Source organism: Oncorhynchus gorbuscha, linkage group LG18 (genome assembly GCF_021184085.1).
Source record: "Oncorhynchus gorbuscha isolate QuinsamMale2020 ecotype Even-year linkage group LG18, OgorEven_v1.0, whole genome shotgun sequence".
Lineage (NCBI taxonomy): Eukaryota > Metazoa > Chordata > Actinopteri > Salmoniformes > Salmonidae > Oncorhynchus > Oncorhynchus gorbuscha.
Genome location: NC_060190.1, coordinates 20,284,978 through 20,303,383, shown reverse-complemented (window position 1 = coordinate 20,303,383; position 18,406 = coordinate 20,284,978). Strand labels below are relative to the sequence as shown.

The following is an 18,406-nucleotide window of genomic DNA, read 5'->3' as shown; positions in this document are numbered from 1 at the left end:
GGGGGCGGCCTGTCAGAAAGTTGTGAGGGCATTTTGAAGTTAAACCTTACTAATGCTTGTGTACTAAAATATCCTTCTTTAAGCCTCGGCATTGGGCTTGAGATTGATGAAGAAACTAACTCATATAACATTGTGTGTGTGCACATTAATAGAGGTCTGTTCTAACTGTTCTGTGTGTGTAGAATGGCCCCATGATGTCTGGCCACTCAGCGAAGACTGACAGAAACTAACTGGTTCCTCTTAGCTTAACTGGAGATAGAGAAAAGTGTTATATTCTGCGCACCAGTGATAGAGCTGTTGTTATGTTTGGAGCCTGTTTCTGGGCGAAAGATTCATGTTTTGTGTATGTGTGTGTTTGACCAGTACGATCATACATCATCTGGGCCGACAGTCAAAGGCGCTTGCTTGCCCAACTTGGGAGAACCGTTGAGCTACTGTTAGAGGAAGTATGTCAAATCAAATCAAATCGAATTTTATTTGTCACATACACATGGTTAGCAGTGTCTGTAGTGACTTCCTGTCGTTCTGGCCCCTATTGTCCTCACTCAGTTGCGACAGACTGAGTCAATCTTTTCACCCAGTTGTCTCCCCTCACACACACACATACACATGCATAGGGTCACGTGTTTTGCAGATGCTTGCATGGGGTTGCTCGACTATATAAATGCTCATGCACTCTTTGAACGAGAGGCTCTCACTCCATTTCACATGTGTGGGTGGGGCGACCAGCCTCCTTATTATAATACGTTTTTAATAAAAGTAATAAAAGTAATACCTTGATTGATTGTTGACTTTGCCTCTCCTCGTTATTAGTTAAAGGTCGGATTTCCACCAGAAAGTCCAGGCCCAGTTGCATATAGAGTTCAGTCCCAGTACTGTGAGCTTTATGGGGAGCTTAGAGGGCACAATGGTATTGAAGGCCGAGCTGTAGTCGATGAACAGCATCCTCACATATGCATACCTCCCGTCCAGGTGGGTGAGGGCAGTGTGCAGAGCAATGGCGATTGCATCGTCGGTGGATCAATTGGGTGGTAGGCGAATTGGAGAGGGTTGAACGTGTCAGGGAGGGAGAAAGTGATATAGTCTTTGACTAGCCTCTCGATGCAGTTATTATAACGACGGATGTGAGTGCTACGAGTTGGTAGTCATTCAGTTTAGTTCCTTTTCTTGGGCACTGAGATGATGGTGGACATCTTGAAACATGGGGATAATGGCCTGAGCTAGAGAGAGATTGAAAATCTCCAAAAACACAACAGCTAGCTGGTCTGCACATGCTCTGAGGGAGCGGCTAGGGATGCCATCTGGGCCGGAAGCCTTGCGAGAGTTAACACGGTTGAATGACTTACATATGCCACTCCATGGAAACCGTAAACAAATAGCTCCTGTTGTCTACAGGGGCTCTCCTCGGCAACTCAGGGTTGTTTTGCTCGAAGTGTGAGAAAAAGGTGTTTAGCTCATCCAGTAGGGCGGAGTTGGTGTCCACGACGTGACTGGATTTATTTTTTAAATCCATGATCGTTAGAAGCCCCTGCCACATACGCCTAATATCCTACCCGCTGAATTGATCCTCCACTTTGTCTCTCCACTTTTGTCTCGCCATCTGGTTCGATCTGCGTAGGTCGTAATTGTCCTGTTTAACCATACAATTGTCCCCAGACACTTTACGGTGATTATAAGCAGCATCTCTCGCCTTCAGTTTCCCGGAAAAGCTGAATGTTTTGGCATTCAGGTCCAAAAAGTCCCTTTCTGACCACTTCCATGGGCAAATATGTATGGAAAGTTTGGTTTAAATCCATAGGTAAGCACCAAATGGTGACACCGGAAACCCCTTAGAAATGGCCACTAGTCTTACCTCTTGCTTTCTCTTCTTCAGACTGCCAGTCAGAATCTTCGGTCTGTCCCTTCTCCTCCTCTTCCTCGCTGACCCTCCCTTTAAGAGATCCAAGCCTCTCACCAGACAGGTTCCACCTGGATACAGAAAAGAGTCACAAACTGTTCCCCTACATCACCACCACATGCTGTTGTTTACGATTAATTTAAAAAATAATGCAGTACATTAGCAATGATAGAGTGGTTGATATCAGGCTATATATTCAATGTCCACTCACGCTGCAAAGTCCCTTCTGCTCCCTGACTGGGACTTGTCAAGATGCTGGACTGCCCAACAGAGGAAGCAGAGTGAGGCAGTGTAGAGGCAGAAGCATGGGTGCTCCCTTATATATATATAGAGAGAGGGACACATTAGAAAGAATTAACAAAAAAACAGAGCAAACTAGAATGCTATTTGGCCCTAAACAGAGAGTACACAGTGACAGAATACCTGACCACTGTGACTGACCCAATCTTAAGGAAAGCTTTGGCTATGTACAAACTCAGTGAGCATACCCTTGCTATTGAGAAAGGCTACTGTAGGCAGACTTGGCTCTCAAGAGAAGACAGGCTATATGCACACTGCCCACACAATTAGATGGAAACTGAGATGCACTTCCTAACCTCCTGCCAAATGTATGACCATATTAGAGACACAAATTTCCCTCAGATGTACCTCAGATGCCACATATACCTTCTCCTTCAGTCTCGGCTGAGATTCAGAGAGTAAGTGTGGCTATCAAACAAGGACATGCATTTGTTATGAATAGATTTGTAAGTCATGCTGTGTTACCTCCTCTATGAGATCGCTCTAAGACTTTAGCAAGATCCTTCCGGTACAGCAACCTCAGGACCACCACTGTGATCTCCACAGCTTTCTCAGGGCCATAGGTCTGCATGATCTGATCCACTGTGTCCTGCCAGTCAGAGTTCTTCAGCTGGCTCTCTGGAATGGGAGGAAGTTTGTCCAAAACATCCTCAGTCAGATGCCACTGAAATCTCTTCAGCTTGACTCTGCTCAGCTTCTCTAGAGTTTCCAGTAGAAGATTTGGGACAGACAGCATTGTGGGTCCCTATAGGGAAAACAACACAAGGGTAAATCCATTTGAATTCAGTCACTTTTGACAGCATCCCTTTTGATTTGAAAGAAACCTTCCATACACATTTGCCCATTGTAGAAGTTCTCAGAAAGTAAAACTTATTGGACCTGAATGCCAAAACATTCAGGAGATAAAGGTGCATATTTTGCATACCGCATCATGAGACATCATGTCGTCATCACTGGAAAAGATCAAACGGTTGTGGCTAATATAATTTAAAAGCTTACAGACAGGGTTGTCAAACTATCTTATAATTTCTTGTAAAAATGTTTTATTGTTGTAAATATGTTTAACCTTAAACGTCAATTATACCAAAATGGGGGGGCAGGTGGTCTGGTGGTAGAAGCTATTGGCTAGGGTGATTTTCAGAATGTTTTTTTTATATCTGTGTCTTTACACCTACATTGATTGTTTGATTAATTTTATACTACACAAAGATAAATATCATAATTTTTCTAAATTAATTAAATCTGTCTGTAGTTGGACGTATTGCACCTGTTACTAAGATAGTTGTTCCATTGTCATAAATAATCACATTTTAAAGGCTAATAAGGCTGGTGGAACCGTTCATAGATGGTTCTAGGAAGAACTCTCCAGAGATAAAAGGGTTCTCAGTGGAACCCTTCATAGAGGGTTCTAGGAAGAACCTTTAGATTATAAAATGGTTATTGGTAGTACCCTTCTATGCAGAACCCTCTATAAAAACGGTTCTACCCAGCACCAAAAAGGGTTCCCCTATGGGGAAGTGTGTACTCTCATGTCTGAGTGATGGAAGAGGGGAGAACAGGCCATGGCTCGGGTGGCTGAAGTCCTTGATGATCTTCTTGGCCTTCCTGTGTTGTGTGTGCTGTCACTACAGTAAATTTGGCCGAGCGTACCACCCTCTGTAGTGCCTTGCGGTCAGAGGCGGTGGAATTGCCGTAGCAGGCTGTGATGCAGTCCAACAGTATGATTTTGATGGTGCTGCTGTAAAACACTGTGAGGGTCCTTGAGGACAGGCCACATTTCTTCAGCCTCCTGAGGTTAAACAGTCGCTGTCGTGCCTTCTTCACCATGGTGTCCGTGTAGTTTGACTATTCCAGCTCTTCAGAGATGTTGTACGCTGTTTTTGACCGTCCACAATCAGCTCGTTTGTTTTTCTGACATTAAGGGAGAGCTTGTTCACCTGGCACCACACCGTCAGAGTACCTACTTACTCCCTGTAGACAGTTCCATCGTTGTTGGTAATCAGGCCTACTACTGTCGTGGCGTCAGCGAACTTGGAGATGGAGTTGGAACTGTGCGGGGCCACACATTCGTGGGTACACAGGGAGTACAGGACGGGACTGAGGACGGAACCTTGTGGGGCCCCCGCGTCGAGGATCAGGTTGGAGGAGGTTATGTTGCCCACCTTCACCAGCTGGGGACGGCCTGTCAGGAAGTTGTGAGGGCATTTTGAAGTTAAACCTTACTAATGCTTGTGTACTAAAATATCCTTCTTTAAGCCTCGGCATTGGGCTTGAGATTGATAAAGAAACTAACTCATATAAGATTGTGTGTGTGCGCACATTAATAGAGGTCTGTTCTAACTGTTCTGAGTGTGTAGAATGACCCCATGATGTCTGGCCACTCAGCGAAGACTGACAGAAACTAACTGGTTCCTCTTAGCTTAACTGGACACAGCGAAAAGTGTTATATTCTGCGAACCAGTGATGGAGCTGTTGTTATGTTTGGAGCCTGTTTCTGGGCGAAAGATTCATGTTTTGTGTATGTGTGTGTTTGACCAGTACGATCATACATCATCTGGGCCGACAGTCAAAGGCGTTTGCTTGCCCAACTTGGGAGAACCGTTGAGCTACTGTTACAGGAAGTATGTCTGTAGTGACTTCCTGTCGTTCTGGCCCCTATTGTCCTCACTCAGTTGAGACAGACTGAGGCAATCTTTTCACCGAGTTGTCTCCCCTCACACACACACATACACATGCATAGGGTCACGTGTTTTGCAGATGCTTGCATGGGGTTGCTCGACTATATAAATGCTCATGCACTCTTTGAACGAGAGGCTCTGACTCCATTTCACCTGCGTGTTTGGGGCGACCAGCCTCCTTATTATAATACGTTTTTAATAAAAGTAATAAAAGTAATACCTTGATTGATTGTTGACTTTGCCTCTCCTCGTTAATTAGTTAAAGGTAGGATTTCCACCAGAAAGTCCAGGCCCAGTTGCGTATGGAGTTCAGTCCCAGTACTGTGAGCTTTATGGGGAGCTTAGAGGGCACTATGGTATTGAAGGCCGAGCTGTAGTCGATGAATAGCATCCTCACATATGCATTCCTCCTGTCCAGATGGGTGAGGGCAGTGTGCAGAGCAATGGCGATTGCATCGTCGGTGGATCTGTCGGGTGGTAGGCGAATTGGAGAGGGTTGAACGTGTCAGGGAGGGAGAAGGTGATATAGTCTTTGACTAACCTCTCGAAGCAGTTATTATAACGACGGATGTGAGTGCTACGAGTTGGTAGTCATTCAGTTCAGTTCCTTTTCTTGGGCACTGAGATGATGGTGGACATCTTGAAACATGGGGATAATGGCCTGAGCTAGAGAGAGATTGAAAATCTCCAAAAACACAACAGCTAGCTGGTCTGCACATGCTCTGAGGGAGCGGCTAGGGATGCCATCTGAGCCGGAAGCCTTGCGAGAGTTAACACGGTTGAATGACTTACATATGCCACTCCATGGAGACCATAAACAAATAGCTCCTGTTGTCCACAGGAGCTCTCCTCGGCAACTCAGGGTTGTTGTTTTGCTCGAAGTGTGAGAAAAAGGTGTTTAGCTCATCCAGTAGGGCGGCGTTGGTGTCCACGACGTGGCTGGATTTATTTTTGTAATCCATGATCGTTAGAAGCCCCTGCCACATACGCCTAATATCCTACCCGCTGAATTGATCCTCCACTTTTGTCTCTCCACTTTTGTCTCGCCATCTGGTTCGATCTGCGTAGGTCATATTTGTACTGTTTAACCATACAATTGTCCCCAGACACTTTACCGTGATTATAAGCAGCATCTCTCGCCTTAAGTTTCCCGGAAAGGCTGAATGTTTTGGCATTCAGGTCCAAAAAGTCCCTTTCTGACCACTTCCATGGGCAAATATGTATGGAAAGTTTGGTTTAAATCCATAGGTAAGCACCAAATGGTGACACCGTTCATAGGGAATGGTCCCTGAACACACACAATATTGTTTTATAATCTTTGCTCACAATGACAAACCCTTAGAAATAGCTGATACCTCTTGCTTTCTCTTCTTCAGACTGCCAGTCAGAATCTTCGGTCTGTACCTTCTCCTCCTCTTCCTCGCTGACCCCCCCTTTAAGAGATCCAAGCCTCTCACCAGACAGGTTCCACCTGGACACAGAAAAGAGTCACACACTGTTCCCCTACATCACCACCACATGCTGTTGTTTACGATTCATTTATAAAATAATGCAGTACATTAGCAATGATCGAGTGGTTGATATCAGGCTATATATTCAATGTCCACTCACGCTGCAAAGTCCCTTCTGCTCCCTGACTGGGACTTGTCAAGATGCTGGACTGCCCAACAGAGGAAGCAGAGTGAGGCAGTGTAGAGGCAGAAGCATGGGTGCTCCCTTATATATATAGAGAGAGAGGGACACATTAGAAAGAATTAACAAAAAAACAGAGCAAACTAGAATGCTATTTGGCCCTAAACAGAGAGTACCCAGTGACAGAATACCTGACCACTGTGACTGACCTAAACTTAAAGAAAGCTTTGACTATGTACAAACTCAATGAGCATACCCTTGCTATTGAGAAAGGCTACTGTAGGCAGACCTCTCAAGAGAAGACAGGCTATATGCACAATGCCCACAAAATTAGGTGGAAACTGAGATGCACTTCCTAGTCTCCTGCCAAATGTATGACCATATTAGAGACATATATTTCCCTCAGATTACACAGATCCCCAGAGAATTAGAAAACAAAGCCAATTTTGATAAACTCCCATATCTACTGGGTGAAATACCACAGTGTGCCATTCCAGCAGTAAGATTTGTGACCTGTTGCCACAAGAAAAGGGCAACCAGTGAAGAACAATCACCATTGTAAATACAACCCATATTTATGTTTATTTATTTTCCCTTTTGTACTTTATATATTTGCATATCGTTACTACACTGTATTTGAAATGTCTTTATTCTTTGGGAACTAGTGAGTGTAATTTTTACTTTTCATTTGTATTGTTTATCTCACTTTTGTTTATTATCTACTTCACTTACTTTGGCATTGTTAACATAGATATTTTGTTTTGCTGTTACCTCTGTGATCTCTCTCTAACTTTTCAATGAGATCTTTCCGGTTCATCCTTCTCAGGATGCCCACTGTGATCTTCACAGCATTCTCAGGGCTGTATTTATGGGGGGTTATCACTGTCTTCCGCCTGTCAGCCCTCTTCAGTTGGCTCTCTGGGACAGGAGGCAAAACAGGCAGCTGGCCACCAGTCAGGTACAACTGAAATCTCTTCAACTCCTCTGTGCTTAGCTCCTCCAGAGTGGGCAGCAGCTGATTTGGAAGACCCAAATAGCTTCTCTCTTTCAGCTCCTCAGCCCTCAACACAGACTGCTTATAAGCTATTGTCGACCTGGACACAAGAAACAGGCACACATTGACCATGTTTATATGCAGTCTAAAAACATCTAATAAAATAAACAAGAGCTCATTCCTAATAAAGCACCCTTGTTTTAACACCTCAATCTGAATAAAGAAACCTGTTCTGAATTCAATTTGCTCGTTCTGATTGAGAATTCCTTCTGAAAAGAGGTGGATTATACCTTTTGATAAACCGGCCAATGGGAGAATATTAGCACTTCTCTTTTGAATGATGTTGTTCAAGCAGAATACATTGCAGTCTTATGTGCATGTGTCATATACTATTCTTGTCATATACTATTCTGTTAAACAGCCACCACTAACATTGAGTGGCTGCTGCCAACACACTGTCATTGACACTGACCCAACTCCAGCCATTTTAATAATGGGAATTGATGGGAAATGATGTAAATATATCACTAGCCACTTTAAACAATGCTACCTTATATAATGTTACTTACCCTACATTATTCATCTCATATGCATATGTATATACTGTACTCTACATCATCGACTGCATCCTTATGTAACACATGTATCACTAGCCACTTTAACTATGCCACTTTGTTTACTTTGTCTACACACTCATCTCATATGTATATACTGTACTCGATACCATCTACTGTATCTTGCCTATGCTGCTCTGTACCATCACTCATTCATATATCCTTATGTACATGTTCCTTATCCCCTTACACTGTGTATAAGACAGTAGTTTTGGAAGCACAAGCATTTCGCTACACTCGCATTAACATCTGCTAACCATGTGTATGTGACAAATAAATTTTGATTTGATTTGATTTGATTTCAATATTTATAATAGAATCCACGCAGAACCAACATTTTAACAGTAAAATGATGCCATTGAAATGGCAGATAAACACGATGAAGTGCAACAAAAACATCAGGTATAACGATTTGATAATGTCCTTGTTTTGTTGCCAATGAATTTCAAATGATCAAACAAGTTGGACAATATAAAATAAGAGTTGTTTTAATTTCAGTCAAGGAGCATCAAAAATTGTGCTATAAATTCTCAGACAACACAAAGATTCCTTGATGCCCTTCTAGACTCCCTCTGCCTACCCAAGGACGTCAGAAGACAAAAATCAGTTAACCACCTAACTGAGGAACTCAATTTAACCTTGAGCAATACCCTAGATACAGTTGCACCCCTAAAAAATAAAAACATTTGTCATAAGAAACTAGCTCCCTGGTATACAGAAAATACCCAACCTCTGAAGCAAGCTTCCAGAAAATTGAAACGGAAATGGCGCCGCACCAAACTGGAAGTCTTCCGACTAGCTTGGAACGACAGTACCGCTGCTCGATCATCCTATTTTTCCAACTTAATTGAGGAAAATAAGAACAATCCTAAATTTATTTTTGATACTGTTGCAAAGCTAACTAAAAAGCAGCATTCCCCAAGTGAGGATGGCTTTCACTTCAGCAGTAATAAATTAATGAACTTCTTTGAGGAAAAGATCATGATCATTAGAAAGCAAATTACGGACTCCTCTTTAAATCTGCATATTCCTCCAAAGCTCAGTTGTCCTGAGTCTGCACAACTCTACCAGGACCTGGGATCAAGAGAGACACTCAAGTGTTTTAGTGCTATATCTCTTGACACAGTGATGAAAATGATCATGGCCTCTAAACCTTCAAGCTGCATACTGGACCCTATTCCAACTAAACTACTGAAAGAGCTGCTTCCTGTGCTTGGCCCTCCTATGTTGAACACAAAAAACGGCTCTCTATCCACCCGATGTGTACCAAACTCACTAAAAGTGGCAGTAATAAAGCCTCTCTTGAAAAAGCCAAACCTTGACCCTGATAATATAAAAAGTATCGGCCTATATCGAATCTTCCATTCCTCTCAAATTTTTTAGAAAAAGCTGTTGCGCAGCATCTCACTGCCTTACTGAAGACAAACAATGTATACGAAATTCTTCAGTCTGGTTTTAGACCCCATCATAGCACTGAGACTGCACTTGTGAAGGTGGTAAATAACCTTTTAATGGAGTCAGACGGAGGCTCTGCATCTGTTCTCGTGCTCCTAGACCTTAGTGCTGCTTTTGATACCATCGATCACCACATTCTTTTGGAGAGATCGGAAACCCAAATTGGTCTACACAGACAAGTTCTGGCCTGGTTTAGATCTGTCGGAAAGATATCAGTTTATCTCTGTGAATGGTTTGTCCTCTGACAAATCAACTGTAAATGTAGGTGTTCCTCAAGGTTCCGTTTTAGGACCACTATTGTTTTCACTATATATTTTACCTCTTGGGGATGTCATTTGAAAACATAATGTTAACTTTCACTGCTATACAGATGACACACAGCTGTACATTTCAATTAAACATGGTGACGCCCCAAAATTGCCCTCGCTCGAAGCCTGTGTTTCAGACATAAGGAAGTGGATGGCTGCAAACTTTCTACTTTTAAACTCGGACAAAACAGAGATGCTTGTTCTAGGTCCCAAGAAACAAAGAGATCTTCTGTTGGATCTGACAATTAATCTTGATGGTTGTACAGTCGTGTCAAATAAAACCGTGAAGGACCTCTGCGTTACTCTGGGCCCTGATCTCTCTTTTGACGAACATATCAAGACTGTTTCAATGACAGCTTTTTTCCATCTACGTAACATTGTAAAAATCTGAAACTTTCTATCCAAAAATGATGCAGAAAATTAGTCCATGCTTTTGTTACTTCTAGGTTAGACTACTGCAATGCTCTACTTTCCGGCTACCTGGATAAAGCACTAAATAAACTTCAGTTAGTGCTAAATACGGCTGCTAGAATCCTGACTAGAACCAACAAAATGTATCATATTATTCCAGTGCTAGCCTCCCTACACTGGCTTCCTGTTAAGGCAAGGACTGATTTCAAGGTTTTACTGCTAACCAACAAAGCATTACATGGGCTTGCTCCTACCTATCTTTCCGATTTGGTCCTGCCGTACATGCCTACATGTACGCTACGGTCACAAGACACAGGCCTCCTAATTGTCCCTAGAATTTCTAAGCAAACAGCTGGAGGCAGGGATTTTTCCTATAGAGCTCTATTTTTATGGAATGGTCTGCCTACCCATGTGAGAGACGCAGACTCGGTCTCAACCTTTAAGTATTTAATGAAGACTCATCTCTTCAGTGGGTCATATGATTGAGTGTAGCCTGGCCCAGGAGTGTGAAGGTGAACGGAAAGGCTCTGGAGCAACGAACCACCCTTGCTGTCTCTGCCTGGCCGGTTCCCCTCTCTCCACTGGGATTCTCTGCCTCTAATCCTATTACAGGGGCTGAGTCACTGGCTTACTGGTGCCCTTTCATGCCGTCCCTAGGATGGGTGCGTCAGTTGAGTGGGTTGAGTCACTGACGTGATCTTCCTGTCTGGGTTGGCACCCCCCCTTGGGTTGTGCCGTGGCGGAGATATTTTTGGGCTATAATCGGCCTTGTCTCAGGATGATAAATTGGTGGTTGAAGATATCCTTCTAGTGGTGTGGGGGCTGTGCTTGGCAAAGTGGGTTGGGTTATATCCTTCCTGTTTGGCCCTGTCCAGGGGTATCATCGGATGGGGCCACAGTGTCTCCTGACCCTTCCTGTCTCAGACTTCAGTATTTATGCTGCAGTAGTTTATGTATCGGGTGGCTTGGGTCAGTTTGTTATATCTGGAGTATTTCTCCTGTCTTATCCGGTGTCCTGTGTGAATTTACGTATGCTCTCTCTAATTCTCTCTTTCTCGCTCTCTGAGAACCTGAGCCCTAGGACCATGCCTCAGGACTACCTGGCATGATGACTCCTTGCTGTCTCCAGTCCACCTGGCCGTGCTGCTGCTCCAGTTTCAACTGTTCTGCCTGCTATGGAACCCTGACCTGTTCACTGGACGTGCTACCTGTCCCAGACCTGCTGTTTTCAACTCTCTAGAGACAGCAGGAGAGATACTCTGAATGATCGGCTATGAAAAGCCAACTGACATTTACTCCTGAGGTGCTGACTTGCTGCACCCTCGACAACTACTGTGATTATTATTATTGACCACGCTGGTCATTTATGAATTTTTGAACATCTTGGCTATGTTCTGTTATAATCTTCACCCAGCACAGCCCTCATAGCAGGGGCGGCAGGGTAGCCTAGTGGTTAGAGAATTGGACTATAACCAGAAGGTCGCAAGTTCAACTCCCCAAGCTGATAAGGTATAAATCTGTTCAGTTCTGCCCCTGAGTAGACAGTTAAACTGTCATTGAAAATAAGAATTTGTTCTTAACTGACTTCCCTAGTTAAATAAAGGTTAAAAAAAATAAACAGCCTGGTTTCTTCCTAGGATTTGGCCTTTCTAGGGAGTTTTTTCCTAGCCACAATGCTTCTACACATGCATTGCTTGCTGTTTGTGGTTTTAGGCTGGGTTTCTGTATAGCACTTCTGTACAGCTGATGTAAGAAGGGCTATATAAATACATTTGATTTGGTCACTGTTCCCGTTCCACCACCACATGCTGTATTTACCTCAATGTTCCACATGAATTTCACTCAATTAATGAAAACGATGCAATAAAAGAGGTATGGTAGAGTTGTTTATATCAGGCTCATTAATCTCCACTCACATTCTAGCGGAGTCACGGGAGAGTTTATCGGGTGGCTCTTCAATCTCTGCCTCTGCCTGGCTCCCAGAAGCAGCAGCCCGGTAACTGCTTTATGAGATGAAATCAAGTAGGAAGTAAGTTGCTATGTTTGGTCTCTTAATGTTATGTGATTAAAATCAGAAACGTTTACTATCTACAATGTAGATTTTAACCCAGACATTCTATGTAGGCATATCAGCAACATAATCACATGTAGTTGCATTGTTTCATCCATTAAATAAATTATATTTCTTAATCAAGTCTATCTCCCACTTCCTTGTTGATGTCAATGGAATATGAAAATCTAACGTAGCCTACTTTTCTGTAAACAAAGTTTTACATGGACATTTACCTAATATTTGTGAAATTACCCTATAAACAATTTCTTACCATGGATGGATCCATTTTAAACACAAAAAGTGCCAGCAGCACAGGAAAATATGAAAGAAGAGTTTTACAGATTCTGAATTTACTTTCGTTTTCAGCAGTGAGTCATCCCTTGTTCTTGGCAGACTGTATGTTAGCGTGCTATGTACGGCGGGCTGCCCTCTTGTGTTCAAACGACACTGTACAAAAATATAAATGCAACATGTAAAGTGTTGGTCCCATGTTTCATGCTGAAATAAAATATCCCACAAATGTTCCACATGCACAAAAATCCTAATTTCTCTCAAATGTTGTCCACCTGACAGGTGTGGCATATCAAGAAGATGATTAAACAGCATGATCATTATACAGGTGCACCTTCTGCTGGGGACAATAAAAAGAGCAGTCTAAAATGTGCAGTTTTGTCACAGAGTGTGCAATTGGCATGCTGACTGCAGGAATATCCACCAGAGCTGTTGCCAAAGAAACGAATGTTAATTTAGAGAATTTAGCAGTACGTTCAACTGGCCTCACAACCGCAGACCATGTGTATGACGTCGTGTGGCCGAGCGGTTTGCTGATGTCAACGTTGTGAACAGAGTTTCCCCTGTGGAGGAGGTGGGGTTATGGTATGGGCAGGCATAAACTACTGAAAACAAACACAATTGCATTGTATCGATGTCCATTTGAATGCACAGAGATGCCATGAGGATATCCTGAGCCCCATTGTTGTGCCATTCACCTCATATTTCAGCATGATAATGCACAGACCCATTTCACAAGGATCTGTACACAATTCCTGGAAGCTGAACATGTCCTACTTCTTCCATGGCCTGCCTACTCAATGTCACCCATTGAGCATGTTGGGAATCCTCTGGATTGATGTATACAGCGTGTTCCAGTTCCCGCTAATATCCAGCAACTTCACACAGCCATTGAAGAGGAGTGGGACAACATAAAACAGGCCACAATCAACAGCCTGATGTGTTGCGCTGCATGGGGCAAATGTTGGTAACACCAGATACAGATTTGTTTTCTGATCCACCCTACAACTTAAAAAAAGATATCTGTGACTAACAGATGCATATCACCACATTCTTATTAGCAGACTCATCAGCCTTGGTTTCTCAAATGACTGCCTCGCCTGGTTCATCAACTACTTCTCAGACAGAGTTCAGTGTGTCAAATCGGAGGGCCTGTTGTCCAGACCTCTGGCAGTCTCTATGGGGGTGCCACAAGGTTCAATTCTCGGGCCGACTCTTTTCTCTGTATACATCAATGATGTCGCTCTTGCTGCTGGTGATTCTCTGATCCACCTCTACGCAGACGACACCATTCTGTATACTTCTGACCCTTCTTTGGACACTGTGTTAACTAACCTCCAGATGAGCTTCAATGCCATACAACTCTCCTTCTGTGGCCTCCAACTGCTCTTAAATGCAAGTAAAACTAAATGCATGCTCTTCAACCGATCGCTGCCCGCACCTGTCTGCCCATCCAGCATCATTACTCTAAGACGGTTCTGACTTAAAATATGTGGACAACTACAAATACCTAGGTGTCTGGTTAGACTGTAAACTCTCCTTCCAGACTCACATTAAGCATTTCCAATCCAAAATTAAATCTAGAATCCGATTCCTATTTCGCAACAAAGCATCCTTCAGTCATGCTGCCAAACATACCCTCGTAAAACTGAATATCCTACCGAGCCTTGACTTCGGCGATGTCATTTACAAAATAGCCTCCAACACTCTACTCAGGAAATTGGATGCAGTCTATCGCAGTGCCATCCGTTTTGTCACCGAAGCCCCATATACTACCCACCCCCGTGACTTACAGTGGGGAAAACAAGTATTTGATACACTGCCGATTTTGCAGGTTTTCCTACTTACAAAGCATGTAGAGGTCTGTAATTTTTATCATAGGTACACTTCAACTGTGAGAGATGGAATCCAAAACAAAAATCCAGAAAATTACATTGTATGATTTTTAAGTAAGTAAATCATTTGCATTTTATTGCATGACATACAGTGCCTTGCAAAAGTATTCGGCCCCTTGAACTTTGCGACCTTTTGCCACATTTCAGGCTTCAAACATAAAGATATAAAACTGTATTTTTTTGTGAAGAATCAACAACAAGTGGGACACAATCATGAAGTGGAACGACATTTATTGGATATTTCAAACTTTTTTAACAAATATAAAAACTGAAAAATTGGGCGTGCAAAATTATTCAGCCCCTTTACTTTCAGTGCAGCAAACTCTCTCCAGAAGTTCAGTGAGGATCTCTGAATGATCCAATGTTGACCTAAATGACTAATGATGATAAATACAATCAACCTGTGTGTAATCAAGTCTCCGTATAAATGCACCTGCACTGTGATAGTCTCAGAGGTCCGTTAAAAGCGCAGAGAGCATCATGAAGAACAAGGAACACACCAGGCAGGTCCGAGATACTGTTGTGAAGAAGTTTAAAGCCGGATTTGGATACAAAAAGATTTACCAAGCTTTAAACATCCCAAGGAGCACTGTGCAAGTGATAATATTGAAATGGAAGGAGTATCAGACCACTGCAAATCTACCAAGACCTGGCCGTCCCTCTAAACTTTCAGCTCATACAAGGAGAAGACTGATCAGAGATGCAGCCAAGAGGCCCATGATCACTCTGGATGAACTGCAGAGATCTACAGCTGAGGTGGGAGACTCTGTCCATAGGACAACAATCAGTTGTATTTTGCACAAATCTGGCCTTTATGGAAGAGTGGCAAGAAGAAAGCCATTTCTTAAAGATATCCATAAAAAGTGTCGTTTAAAGTTTGCCACAACCCACCCGGGAGACACACCAAACATGTGGAAGAAGGTGCTCTGGTCAGATGAAACCAAAATTTAACTTTTTGGCAACAATGCAAAACGTTATGTTTGGCATAAAAGCAACACAGTTCATCACCCGTAACACACCATCCCCACTGTCAAACATGGTGGTGGCAGCATCATGGTTTGGGCCTGCTTTTCTTCAGCAGTGACAGGGAAGATGGTTAAAATTGATGGGAAGATGGATGGAGCCAAATACAAGACCATTCTGGAAGAAAACCTGATGGAGTCTGTAAAAGACCTGAGACTGGGACGGAGATTTATCTTCCAACAAGACAATGATCCAAAACATAAAGCAAAATCTACAATGGAATGGTTCAAAAATAAACATATCCAGGTGTTAGAATGGCCAAGTCAAAGTCCAGACCTGAATCCAATCGAGAATCTGTGGAAAGAACTGAAAACTGCTGTTCACAAATGCTCTCCATCCAACCTCACTGAGCTCGAGCTGTTTTGCAAGGAGGAATGGGAAAACATTTCAGTCTCTCGATGTGCAAAACTGATAGAGACATACCCCAAGCGACTTACAGCTGTAATCGCTGCAAAAGGTGGCGCTACAAATTATTAACTTAAGGGGGCTGAATAATTTTGCACGCCCAATTTTTCAGTTTTTGATTTGTTAAAAAAGTTTGAAATATCCAATAAATGTTGTTCCACTTCATGATTGTGTCCCACTTGTTGTTCATTCTTCACAAAAAATACAGTTTTATATCTTTATGTTTGAAGCCTGAAATGTGGCAAAAGGTCACAAAGTTCAAGGGGGCCGAATACTTTCGCAAGGCACTGTATATAGCAAGCGGTAACGGCGAGAGACCTTTATGGAAAGGTGGATTTTTAAAAGTAGAAGCTCAAATTGTTTGGGCACAGATCTGGATAGTATGACAGAACTCTGCAGTAGATTGCAACTCCGCCCACTTTGGCAGTTCTATCTTGTTGGAAAATGTTATAGTTAGGTATGGAAATTTTAGGGTTTGGTGGCTTTCCTAAGCCAAAATTCAGACACGGCTTGGACATCCGGGTTGGCAGAGTGTGCTAAAGCAGTGAATAAAACAAACTTAGTAAGGAGTCTTCCAATGTTAACAAGCATGAAACCAAGGCTTTTACGGTTACAGAAGTCAACAAATGAGAGCGCCTGGGGAATGGGAGTGGAGCTAGGCACTGCAGGGCCTGGATTAACCACTACATAACCAGAGGAACAGAGAAGGAGTAGGATGAGGGTACGGCTAAAGGCTATAAGAACTGGTCGTCTAGTGAATTCGGAACAGAGAGTAAAATGAGCAGGTTTCTGGGCACGGAAGAATAGATTCGAGGCATAATGTACAGACAACTGTATGGTAGGATGTGAATACAGTGGAGGTAAACCTAGCCATTGAGTGACGATGAGAGAGGTAATGTCTCTAGAGATGAAAACTCTCTAGGTAGATTGTGTGGTCTACAGCTTATCAGCTGTTGTTTACAAATATACATATAACCTTGCCTTACCAGAGGCCGCTGTTCTATCCTGCTGAAAAAAGCTTAAAACACGCCAGTTAATCATGTCGTCGTTAAGCCACGACTTGGTGAAACATAAGATATTACAGTTTTTAATGTCCCGTTGGTAGCATATACGTGCTCGTAGTTCGTCTATTTTATTATCGATTGATTGTACGTTGGCTAATAGGACCGAAGGTAATGGTAGATTACCCTCTCTGTGATGGATCCTTACAAGGCACCCGGACCGTCGTCCATGATATCTCTGTCTTTTCCTCCAGAGAATGATGGGGATGAGGGCCCTGTCTGGTGTCCGAAGTAAATCCTTCCCGTCCGACTCGTTGAAGAAAGATTCCTCCAGTACGGGGTGACTAATCGCTGCCCTGATATCAAAAAGCTATTTTCGGTCATAAGACGCGGTGGCAGAAACATTAAGTACAAAATAAGTTACAAATAACACAAAAAACATACACAATAGCACAATTGTTTACAGGATTGTAAAACGACAGCCATCTCTTTCGGCGCCATTATTCAACACTCAAGTAAAAGGGAAAGTAACCCAATAAAATTCTACTTGAGTAAATGTTTAAAAGTATCAAAGAGGTTAAAAGTATTTGATTTGAAATATACTTAAGTATCAAAAGTAAATGTAATTGCTAAAATATACTTAAGCACCAAAAGGAAAAAATGTAATATTTCAAATTCCTTATATTAAGAAAACCAAAGAGCAACATTTTATTGCTTTTTAAATGTATGTATAGCCAGGGGCACGCTCCAACACTCAGACATGATTTACAAATTAATCCTGTGTTTAGTGAGTCTGACAGATCAGAGGCAGTTGGGATGACCGGGGATGTTCTTGATAAGTGTGTGAATTAGACCATTGTCCTGTCCTGCTAAGCATTCAAAATGTAACGAGTACTTTTGGGTGTCAGGGTAAATGTATGGAGTAAAAAGTATATAATTTTATTTAGGTATGTAGTGAAGTAAAAGTTGTCAAAAATATAAATAGTAAAGTACAGATATCCCCAAAAACTCCTTAAGAACTACTTTCAAGTATTATTAATGAATTACTTTACACCAATGCACTTACAGTTTGATGCATACATTCGATAAATCAATCCCATCGTACTGTATGGACCACAGAGAACGTATTCGAACACACCGACAGTGTCATTGCAATGTGGTACAGCAGAAATACATTAGTTTCCCTTTCTGCCCTTGAGCAAGTTAACTCCCAACAACAACTGCTCCCCTGGCGCCGATGGCATGGATATTGATGAAGGAGGCATCCCCTCGCACCTCTCTGATTCAGACGGGTTGGGTTAAATACCGAAGACACATTTCGTTGAAATCATTAAGTTATGCAACTGATTAGGTGTACCCCTTTCGATTTCACGACATATGCACACTGTATCATAACAGCAAGCACGGCACAACTGTAATACAACAGTCAGCTACTCTAGTAGTGTATGT

At 42.6% G+C, this 18,406-nt stretch overlaps 1 protein-coding gene across 1 annotated transcript in view; it reads right to left on the bottom strand.

The window, feature by feature from the left end:
• Positions 1-12,840, bottom strand: part of LOC124004115 — a 30,050-nt gene extending 17,210 nt beyond the window's left edge. Inside the window, exons 1-8 of the mRNA XM_046312909.1 lie at positions 12,614-12,840; positions 12,206-12,292; positions 7,279-7,601; positions 6,487-6,591; positions 6,231-6,346; positions 2,663-2,942; positions 2,109-2,213; positions 1,853-1,968 (exon numbers count right to left, since the gene is read on the bottom strand). Coding sequence (XP_046168865.1) covers positions 1,853-1,968; positions 2,109-2,213; positions 2,663-2,942; positions 6,231-6,346; positions 6,487-6,591; positions 7,279-7,601; positions 12,206-12,207 — 1,047 coding nt within the window. The 5' untranslated portion in view covers positions 12,208-12,292; positions 12,614-12,840. The remainder of the gene's footprint in view (positions 1-1,852; positions 1,969-2,108; positions 2,214-2,662; positions 2,943-6,230; positions 6,347-6,486; positions 6,592-7,278; positions 7,602-12,205; positions 12,293-12,613) is intronic.
• Positions 12,841-18,406: the final 5,566 nt, after the last annotated feature.